The sequence below is a fragment of the Salvelinus sp. IW2-2015 genome, linkage group LG5 (assembly GCF_002910315.2).
Source record: "Salvelinus sp. IW2-2015 linkage group LG5, ASM291031v2, whole genome shotgun sequence".
NCBI lineage: Eukaryota > Metazoa > Chordata > Actinopteri > Salmoniformes > Salmonidae > Salvelinus > Salvelinus sp. IW2-2015.
Genome location: NC_036844.1, coordinates 26708732 through 26720492, shown reverse-complemented (window position 1 = coordinate 26720492; position 11761 = coordinate 26708732). Strand labels below are relative to the sequence as shown.

The following is an 11761-nucleotide window of genomic DNA, read 5'->3' as shown; positions in this document are numbered from 1 at the left end:
TACAGATGAACGTGGTACCTTCAGGCGTTTGGAAATTGCTCCCAAGGATGAACCTGTCTACAATATTTTTTCTGAGGTCTGGCTTCTGATTCCCCATGATGTCAAGCAAAGAGGCACTGAGTTTGAAGGTAGACCTTGAAATACATCAAACAGGTACACCTCCAATTGACTCAAATGATGCCTATCAGAAGCTTCTAAAGCCATGACCTCATTTTCTGGAATTTTCCAAGCTGTTTAAAGGCACAGTCAACTTAGTGTATGTAAACTTCTGACCCACTGGAATTGTGATACAGTGAATTATAAGTGAAATAATCTATCTGTAAACAATTGTTGGAAAAATTACTTGTGTCATGCACAAAGTAGATGTCCTAACCGACTTGCCAAAACTATAGTTTGTTAAAAAAAAAWMTGTGGAGTGGTTGAATAACGAGTTTTAATGACTCCAACCTAAGTGTATGTAAATTCCGAATTCAACTGTATATGTTGACTATCGCCTGTGTCATTTCAACAATGAACTCCGACCTTTTCACCTTTTTTAATTCCTGCAGCCAACCACAGGTCATCAGTTACCAGTGCAGTGTGGGAAACAAAACCAAAAAGATTATTCACCTCTAAAAAAACACTTTCAGCGGGCATAGAGGAGCAACATGAACAATACAGTATGTTAAGGTTTCTGTTCTGTAGCTATGGATGTGCATCTGGAGGCACAGTATGGGAGAATCACAGTGTCTGTGGCTTCATCTGTTCAAACACTTTCCCAATACTTTGTCATTTTTCTTCCTCTTATTGAGTACACCTCTTTGTACTGTTGGACTATCCTCCTTCCTCTGTGAAACTTTATATACAGAAAAGTGAACTATTTCAATGCTAAGGCATTGTAGAGTGAGAGAGAGAATGGGATAACGGAAGAGAAGATCCTTCATTTTGAAGACAAACACAAACACTGAAATAAATTAGTACCTAGATCTCATCCAGACTCTAAAACAGAGAACATACAGTACAATACATACAAGAAAAAACGTGTCTAACAGAAATCTGAATGGAAATATACAAATCTACAAATGAGTTATGAAATAATGATTTTATATAATCTGTAAATGATGGGTAGAAATCAAAATCTTGCTTTGATATTTGTTCTTGTGGTACTGGTTTTACGCACCAAACACAAGCAGACATACAGGTTACGCGTAGGCACGCACGCACGCACGCACACACATTCCCTCACACARACACACACACAAACACACACACTAACACTTTGAAAAGGTTTGACATTTCATATCCAGTGTCCTCACTTTGAGTGAGAGGTGGGGACTGAGTCGCTGCCACAGTCCGTCAGCTTAATGGCCCACATGTCCAGGACTCACGGCCTCCATCATTGGGTTCACAGCAGGGAACAGATCAATACCCCCCCAGACACAACCACCCCTCCATCCATCCATCCACCCCTCCATCCATCCATCCACCCCTCCATCCATCCATCCATCCATCCATCCATCCATCCATCCAGTGTGAGAGCACTGTACAGCAGAGTCCATGGGGCAGGAGGTTGAGGATAGCCATCCCAAACAGTTAGCCATAGAGAGGGAGTTGGGTCGAGTGAGGGAGTGGAGGGAGCTAGAGGGACAGTTGTATTTCTATGTTGAAAACAGCAGTCTATGTGTTGGGTACACCTGTATGTCTATGTCAGCCGGGCTGTGTGGCTGTCCCTCTCTCATACTTTGTAGTAGATGTTAGCTGGGCTCTGGGGGGGCATCTCCTGGACGATATAGACGGGGTGGCCGTAGTCCCCGCTCACCTTCTCATAGTGCGGGCAGTAGGCCGAGTCTGAAGTCCGCAGCGGGATGATGATGTCACTGGGCTCTGAGCCGTTGTTGCCTCCGGTGGAGCAGCCGGCTCCGCTGGTGCTGCACCTCTTGGGGGTGAGGGTGGTCAGGGTCAGGGTGGGGTGGTGAGTCTCAGAGTGCTTGTTCTGTCGCCAGCGGTAACACACCACACAGATGACTGCGGTCACGATGAGGAGGAAGGCTCCGCCCCCTACCGCTCCAGCGATCACCGCCACGCTAGAGGAGGGTGGAGGGTTGTTCCCGTTGTTCCCCTCTCCCTCGCCACCTGCCTTGGGTGTCGTCCCATTCCCTGTAAGGGTAGACGGGTCAGGATCAATGACTTACTAATACTGTAGATACTGTATCATTAAACCAGTGAAGTGAGTTTCCTCTCCCTCTGGATACTGTACTGTAGACTGACTTACCTTTGGGGTTGAAGCGGTTTGGGTCTGGTTTGGGTTTGGGTGGGAGGCCATAAGCAGCTATGGGAAATCATACAGTTGGTTTAGGGTTGTAAACATTTTTATGAATTTGCTTTTCTGTAAAGTGTATTGACAATTGAGGCTTTTGTTAAAGGACAATTCACTTTTCTCTAACCAAATCTGTATATAACAAAAGTAGTTTTTTTTGTGTGCTTTTGTTCATGTTTTATCTGTGACCCTGCAACTGCAGAACGAGCATGAGGAAGTATATTGCTGGTGAGGTAAGTTTGTTCCAAAAAAGTGAACTTGTTCTTTAAATGCACTTAAAATAAATTGTGATTTGATTTGGCATATGGCAGTTCCATGAATATTATGAATATAAGGCCTTTACAAGAATATTGAAGAGCCCATGCACATTCATCTATATGAGGATGATATCTATTGAATGACTGATGAAACCAAATCAAGGACAATATATCTGATGAAGATACTCACTCTGTCCCACTTTGAGAATCACCTTCATCCCTCGTGTCACACACACTCCTCCTCTCATGCTGTCCAGTCCCTGCCTTGTCCCATCTGAGGTAGCTAAGAGAGGAAGAGGAGGGGAGGAAGACTACATTTAGAGAGATACCTTACATCAGGGATGGGCAACTTTGATGGGGTTGGGGGCTACAACATTGCGAACAAAACATTTTAACAGCTCCCTGTTTGACAGCGGAGATACATGTTTTAGAGTTAATTTCGTGCAATTCTACATGTTTTGCCATGGGTTGGAGAGAAATGTTTGCAGTTTTTCATATGATATCTGAGTGAGACTGACTAACAAAATCAATGGGGGTCCCTCGGTTGATAATTAGACCATGATCAATAAGTTTAGACAGCTGGCGGGCTAATTGAGTGACTATAAGTAACTGACATAACGAGAAAAACTGCTGATGCATAATCAAATTTCAAAATTACACATTGTGTATTCTACTATTCTAACTTGCAACAGTAAGTTGAGACCCCGACTGAGTTTAAAAAAAKAAAAAACACGTGGGGCCTTCTGGCCAGGGGAACTAGGTCAGAGCAGGGAGTATTGCCCTGTCAGAAACACTGAACTCAATCCCACAACCATGCCTATGACATGACCCATATCGCCCACACAATTCCCCAGACACAGTCAGAATAACAACCCAGCCACATCCCCTGACCGTTTAAATACTAACCCAGTCATATTCATCTAAACCAAGACTAGTGGCCATTTAAAGCCACATCAGTCATAATCACATCACATGAACACATGACATCCTCCTACAGTATCAACCACCCCTTCTATTTACCGCTTGAGGCTATAGATTACATAACACCAGCGGGTAAGGTGTAAGGAAAGGTATTACATATCCCCTCAATGTGAGCAAGACAAAGGAGCTGATAGTGGACTACAGGAAAAAGCGGGCCGAACAGGCCCCCATTAACATTGACTGGGCTGTAGTGGAGCGGGTCGAGAGATTCAAGTTCCTTGGTGTCCACATCACCAACGAACTATCATGGTCCAAACATACCAAGACAGTCGTGAAGAGGGCACGACAAAACCTTTTCCCCCTCAAGAGACTGAAAAGATTTTGCATGTGCCACCAGATCCTCAAAAAGTTCTACAGCTGCACCATCGAGAGCATCCTGACCAGTTTCATCACCGTTTGGTATGGCAACTGCTCGGCATCTGACCGTAAGGCGCTACAGAGGGTAGTGTAAATGGRCCAGTACATCACTGGGGCCAAGCTTCCTGCCATCCAGGACCTATATAACAGGCGGTGTCAGAGGAAAGCCCAAAAATTTGCCAGAGACTCCAGTCACCAAAGTTATAGACTGTTTTCTCTGCTACCGCATGGCAAGCGGTACRGGAGCGCCAAGTCTAGGACAAAAAGGCTCCTCAACAGCTTCTACCCCCAAGCCATTAGACTGCTGAACAATTCATATAAATCTCCACCGCTCACTTTACATTGACCCCCCCTTCTGTACACTGCTGCTACTCGCTGCTTGTTTGTTACCTATGCATAGTCACTTCGCCCCCACCTACCTCTGCACAATGACTCGGTACCGTTGCCCCCTGTATATAGCCTCGTTATTGTTATTCTTATTGTGTTACTTTTTATTCTTACTTTTTATTTTAGCCTACTTGGTAAATATTTTCTTCTTCTTGAACTGCACTTTTGGTTAAGGGCTTGTAAGTAAGCATTTCACGGTAAAGTCTACACTTGTTGTATTCGGCGCATGTGGCCAATAAAGTTTGATTTGATTTGGAATATGATACTACACACTGTAGTATCCCTCGAACATGTGTAGTACTTACTATATAATTTTGTAGTATACTGTAGAATACTATAGTAAATACTACAGTATACTACAGTCCGCAAAATCACTATAGGTAATACTACAGTATACTACAGTCATGTCTGCAACTCTACAGTAAATACTACAGTATTCTACTACAGTATTCAATGTAGTGATTTTGAAGACTTGAATCAGTTTACTGTAGTATACTGCAGTACTTATTATAGAATTCTGTAGTAAACTGTATAATACTGTAGAATACTATAATACGCACTGTAGTATCCCTCGATCATGTGTAGTACTTACTATAGAATTTCGTAGTATACCGTACAATACTATAGTTAAGAAATACTACAGTATTATCRGCAAAAAAACACTGTAGTAAATACTACTGTGTACTACAGACCAAAAAACACTACAGTAAATACTGCAGTCCGCAAAATCACTACATTAATTACTATAGTTTACTATAGTTCTTTTTACTACAGTATTTACTGTATAATATAGTAAATTGTTAATACTACAGTATACTGCAGTCATGTCAGCAACAGTACAGTAAATACCAGAGGTGGGACCAAATCATTGTTTTACAAGTCACAAGTAAGTCTCAAGTCTTAGCACTCAAGTCCCAAGTCAAGTCTCAAGTCAAGACCGACAAGTATCAAGTCAAATCTCAAGTCCTAAACTTTGAGTTTCGAGTCCTAAACAAGTCATAATGTGCTCTTCACCAAATGTAATACCATTTCATATTATATTTTTAACAAGAGTAATAGTTAGTATATTACATTTACGCAAATCATGAATGCTTTTAAAAATATCTATATATTTATTACTTTCCAAATAAACGTTATATTTCCATGGAAATACATGGGTTAGACCATGAGAAAGACCCCCCCCCCCAATAGAGATTGACTTATCGAGGATCGCTATGGCACAATCGGGCGATGTAGGCTTGTACACAATCGCCCAAACTTAACACACACACACACACACACACACACACACACACACACACACACACACACACACCAACACACACACACACCACCACACACACACACACACACACACACACACACACACACCACACACACACACAACACACACACACCACACACACACACACACACAACCACTCTGTATGTGGTTACAGTAGGCTAACGTATGTCAATGGCTTTAGGACAGCAGTAACATCAGGCAGGTTTAGGCTACCAACTGCCTAGCCAGTTGTAGCTCAATCTTGGGTGCAATGATCATGTTCCGCACTGACTGACTGTGTGGGACTGTTAGCCTACATGCGTACAATAGTAAAGTTATTAATTATATAGCTGTTGGCTATATTAGCCACCAACTTACCGTTCTTTGGCAGCTTTAAATGTCGAACAAAGTTGGAATTGTTCGCCTCCGTCTGTAATTTTCTTCCCGCATGTTTGCAAGTTGCAATCCGTTTTTTTGTTGATACAGCGCATTGTCTTTATATCCGAAAAATCATAATTTTGGGTATCATCTTTCCAAGGGCTCCATCTGAATTCACCCGCGACGTTTCCTCTTGCACTGCCAGCACAACTTTTTCTCAGCTGCACACACTTGATTGTGTCTGTCTCGATTCAAATTGTAATCCGTTAAATGAAGAGTTGATGTGCTCACACTTTTTTTAATAGCACACTTTTTTTAATAGGCATCATTTTTAATATTTGGGCTTGGGGAGGGTATCAAGTAGGGTCTGGGGAGTATCAAGTCAGTTTGGGGAGGGTATCAAGTCAGTTGGGGAGGTATCAAGTCATTTGGGGAGGGTATCAAGTCAGTTGGGAGGGTATCAAGTCAGTTTGGGGAGGGGTATCAAGTCAGCTTGGGTCGAGGTTATCCAAGTCAAGTTTGGGGAGGGTATTCAAGTCAGCTTGGGGAGGGTATCAAGTCAGCTTGGGGAGGGTATCAAGTCAGCTTGGGGAGGGTATCAAGTCAGTTTGGGGAGGGTATCAAGTCAGCTTGGGGAGGGTATCAAGTCAGGTCGGGTCAAAAGGCTCAAGTCCAAGTTAAGTCAGGAGTCATTGGTGTTAAAGTCAAAGTCGAGTTGCAAGTCATCATATTTGTGACTCGAGTCAGACTCGAGTCCAAGTCATGTGACTCGAGTCCACACCTCTGGTAAATACTACAGTATACTACAATCTGCAAAAGCACTAAAGTAAATTCTGCTTTCCGCAAAATCACAACATGAATTACTATAGTTTACTATAGTTTTTTTACTACAGTATTTACTGTATAATATAGTAAATTGTTAATACTATAGTATACTGCAGTCGTGTCAGCAACACTACAGTAACTACTACAGTATTCTACAACAGTATTTAGTATTCGCGACAGTATTAGTCCGCAAAAACACTACAGTGAATACTATAGTATTCATACCAAAGTATTTTTTCATGTGGATCCTCTCGCTCTCTCTCTCTCTCTCTCTTTCTCTATTGGAAGCAAAGGTGCAAAGAGGGAGAGAAGGAGAGTTGTAAGAACCATATATAAACAGAAAAGCGACAAAGAATGAGAAATAGAGAGGGTGAGAATGAGAAATAAAGAATGAAATAGAGAGGGTTTATTAGAGAGGGAGAGGTAGAGGGAGGGAGGGTGAGGGAGGGTGAGGGAGGGTGGCTTTCATGGTGTATGGTATTTGAGTTGAGCAGACTCTCTCGCATGTCTCAGTTTAAAGGTTCACTGGTTTACTGAAGAGATATGACAAAGTGCTAATGACATGATTGTGTATGTGACAGACACACACGCACACAGGAGTACATAGACACACATATATACATGCATGCATGCACAATCGAGATGTAATCGAGATGATGACCAACTTTGGAGAGAGACAGAGAAGAAGAACGGAGAGAAAGAGCAAAGGAGAAAGAGAGAAAAGAAGGAATGAGTAATTGAGATGATGATCTGTGGTGAAGGAGAGAAAGAGAGAGAGCGGGATGCACAGCCACGGACAGAAACAGGCGGACAGGAAGTCTGCCCCGAAAAACCCCAACAGAAGACAAATAGGAAAAACTGTTCATGCATTTAACTAGAAGGAGACTGACCCATTAACACATGAGCACACCCATTCTGTTGTACAGGGGATTTACACACAAACAAGAGACAGGAGGAGGGGAGGGCTGTTTTCGTCTCTGGCACATCCTAAATTGACCCAGCGAGTGACCCACTTAGCCCTAACCCCTACCCCTCCCCTCACCAAACCTCCCCTCTTTCCTAAGTGAGAGAGCAGCTAAGGGATTGACCCATCTTGACCAAGGATAGAGGAAGCAGCGAAACTCCCAAAGATGGGTTTACTGCGCCTCTAACGGGGCTAAATCTAATGAACCGTTTAACCCATCCCATGTGAAATTAAATACATCTGTGAGCCTTGCATAAAACCTCCTCCCAACATACTAATTCAGTTGAGCGGATTCAGGCTGTAGTTGAGCCCAAGTCAGCTGTCACTCTGTCTTATGGGCCGGGCTCCATCAGCATTAGCAGCACATACAGACACACAGAGCAGCTACTCTGCTGGGGGACTCTCAGCCCACTCTGTCCAACAGGGTGTTAAAACAGGGACACTGTCCAACGGGAGGTCACTGAACTCAAACACTCTGCTGCACTCATATGCCAGCATGCGCCTTGCAACGTGCAGTGAACGTAGCGCCATATCTGAACTTTTTTTTACAGAAAGGACGTCAATAATGCCCACTGTAAGGGAAGTGGACATGTATGGCTAGACATGGCTGTAAATCTAGACTGCAGTCTGTCTGGAAGTTGTTCAGGTACAGTCGCCCAATATCAGCCCATTGTTAACGAGCCCGTTATCTTAATCAAATTTATTTATAAAGCCCTTCTTACATCAGTTGATGTCACAAAGTGCTGTACAGAAACCCAGCCTAAAACCCCAAACACCAAGCAATGCAGGTGTAGTCCTCTTCTGGCTGTGCCAGGTGGAGATTATAACAGAACATGGCCAAGATGTACAAATGTTCATAGATGACCAGCAGGGTCAAATAATAATAATCACAGTGGTTGTAGAGGGTGCAACAGGTCAGCACCTCAGGAGTAAATGTCAGTTGGATTTTCATAGTCGATCATTAAGAGTATCTCTACCGCTCCTGCTGTCTCTAGAGAGTTGAAAACAGCAGGTCTGAGACAGGTAGCACGTTATCTGTTGCTGTAAATGTGTCAGGGTGTGGTTGCAGACGTGTGTAGCCTACGTTCTAAACCTCTGACCCAGATGAAGTTATGCCGTGGCTGAGGGGCACTTTAAAAAGTGCCAGGCTTCAACTTCCCCTAATGCAAAATCTGCTCATCTCACAGAGATGCAGCTTTACACTTGGCTGGCTGTTACAGTAGGTGGAAAGATGATAAAATGTATACATTTAGGATGGACAATAAACCCATTGCAATGATGTATTGATGGTAAAATACTTTTCTGTATACAAGACATTGGGTCCTATTCTATCTAAACTCAGTAACCAGATATATGGTCTAAAACACGTTTTGTATTGTGCTACAAGAATGCATATTTACATTCACACTCACCAATCCCATGTCCACTGCAAGAAGTTCCACTGCATATTGATTTAAACCTGCTTTCTAGCTAGGCAAGAATCTGGTAACTGGGTTGGATTGGTTCCTTGTATCGCTACTGAAACACTCCGATTCTTCCCTCTCTATTCTCCATTCTATCTCTTTCCATGCATGCTTCAAATCATTTGTTTACAGGCTAACACACACTATATTTCCTCTCTCAAATCGAATTTGAGTTGTAAATTGTGCTTAAACAGTTTTTCCCAATCTGTGTGGGCAGCAGTGTCTCCAGAGCCAAATAGCAGTGGCCCTGCCTCAGTGCACTAATCTGTAATTGGTGGAGTCACTGAGGACACCGCCTGATTGGACACAAATTGAAACAGATGACGCTTCACCTCTCTTTGATTGGATGAGGCCAGGGGCGGACTGGCCATTTGGCATTTCGGGCAATTGCCAGATGGGCTGGTACATTTTTAACCTAGTGGGCCTGTCTAACTTGGGTTTCTTGCACAAAATGACAATTTTCTGGCTAATAATGGCAGCTCCAATAAACAAAATGGGCAGGTGTGGGGGCCTCAAGGGTAAAAAATGGTCTGGTTTGTCAGAAATGCCAGAGCCGATTTCTGATCCTAGTCCTGAATACTAACTGTGGTTATTAGCCAATAGAAGGCTTGGCAGTTGAAGCAGGTACTCAGACTTAGGGTTAGGGTTTACTTTAGTTGAATAGTCAGATGCACATCTGTGACTTAACATTCATGTCCTTCCTTGTCTTTTCTCTCTCACTGTTCCGCTCTGGTCAACACACTTTCTGTCTCTGCAACCATCTGTGCCTGTGTCTACATCATCAGCACAGAAACGTCCCCCTCGTTAGCATAATACTTCAGGTACTTTACATACATCATCACAATGCAGAGTACCTCTCTCCACATAGACTAGTTCTATAGATATGGCATGATGCTGAAGGCCGAACCACAGAGATTTCCAACACAGTAAAATAAGGACAGACTAAAAGAGTGAAGGGAGGATGGGTTAGAAAATGGTGAAACGATGGTCGAAATAAGATAAATGGTGAAACGATGGTCGAAATAAGATAGAAGTTAGAGAGAACGGGGAAACGGAGAAAGAAGAGGAGAGCTACATTAAGAAACAAGGAATATGTAACGTGAGGAGAGATGAAGCGGGAGGGCTGGAAGAGAAGAGGAAAAAGAGGGAGAGAGCAGAGAGGATTAGGAGAGAGAAAGAGAGAAGAGAGAGAGAGAGAGAGAGAGAGGAGGAGAGAGATAGAGAGAGAGAAGGAAAGAGAGAAGAGAGAGAGAGAGAGAGAGAGAGAGAGAGAGGAGAGAGAAATGAGAGACGAGAGGAGCGGAGAAGAGAGAGAGAGAGAGAGAGAGAGAGAGAGAGAGAGACGATGTAGAGTGCCTCTATCGGCAGATCTGAAATCAGAAAGGTTTTCTGGTCATGGTTTCCTTGTCAGCTCCAGTGAGAGATAGGGAGAGATAAGGCGCTGGAGGAGGAGAGAGATAACCCACAGGATGAGGAAGCCACACAGGCACATTGTCAGACAGGCAGACAGTTGAAGAAGAAAACTGCAGGCTCCATCAGCTCGGTAATGGCTGCTTATGCTCTACCTGGATCACATCTGACAGATACACACTACCTGGATCACTCTGACAGATTAACAACTACCGATCATCTGACAGATCACAATACCTGGACAGATTACCAAACACACTAAACGCCATGTATTATTATCCAACTGTCGAACACACAAGACGCACACCCACATCCTCCAAAACCTATGATGTGAAGAACAGAAACAAGAATCATAGCCCCTACACACCAATGGCACAAGTGCTCACACCGCATACTCCAATGCCTTACTTAAGTGTCCCATTATCATCCATGTTCCATCCAATTGAGCATGTGTAAAGTTAATCATGATTGTCATTCATGTGAAGGCGAATCGTGTCTCGCCCGGCGATTAGGTTATTATGACAGAGGAGCGGTGAAATGTTGAACATGGAAAGGGGATTGTGAGATCTGAGATAGCCTCTACATCAGTTAAGGCTCTTTCCCTCAGAGTACAATCAAAAACGCAGAGCCCGCCCCCACACTGCAACCCCTTTCACAAAGAGGAGAGACAAATTAAAGACATTATAGAGAGCTATCCAGCCAAAATAACCCAGTCTGACAACTGAGTCAGAGCACAGCCAAGGGGAAAACAAAGAGAGAGAGAGAGGTGAGGGATGAGTGGAATGGAAATTGAGCAAGTGAGAGGGAGAGAAGAGGCGGGAGAGGGGAGAAGACAGAGAGAACGAGAAAGAAGAGATAAGAAGAAGGAAGCGAGGGGGGGAGTGCGGGAAGAAAACGGAGGGAGAGGAGCAGAGACAGAGAGAGAGAGAGAGAGAAAGAGGAGTAGAGAGAGAGAGAGAGAGAGAAGAGGAAGAAGAGAGAGAGAGAGAGAGAGAGAAGAGAGAGGAGAGAAGAGAGACAGAAAGACGAGAGAGAGAAGAGAGGGCGGGGGGAACGTGCTAGACATTTAAGCGCTGTGCTACTCTGTTTGGTGTTACTTATGTCTTAGATAGGTTCCTGTGGGCTGTGGTGTTGGCAGCAGGTTGCGTGTGCTGTGACTGATGTGACTAGTGTTTGTGG

The 11761-nt window shown here is 43.6% G+C and overlaps 1 protein-coding gene across 1 annotated transcript in view; it reads right to left on the bottom strand.

Annotated features, from left to right (window-relative positions):
• Nucleotides 1–521: 521 nt before the first annotated feature.
• The window catches only part of LOC111964134 (ephrin-B2-like), a 55432-nt gene continuing 44192 nt past the window's right edge, over nucleotides 522–11761 (bottom strand). The window contains exons 3-5 of the mRNA XM_023987872.2: nucleotides 2744–2836; nucleotides 2252–2308; nucleotides 522–2136 (exon numbers count right to left, since the gene is read on the bottom strand). Coding sequence (XP_023843640.1) covers nucleotides 1715–2136; nucleotides 2252–2308; nucleotides 2744–2836 — 572 coding nt within the window. The 3' untranslated portion in view covers nucleotides 522–1714. The remainder of the gene's footprint in view (nucleotides 2137–2251; nucleotides 2309–2743; nucleotides 2837–11761) is intronic.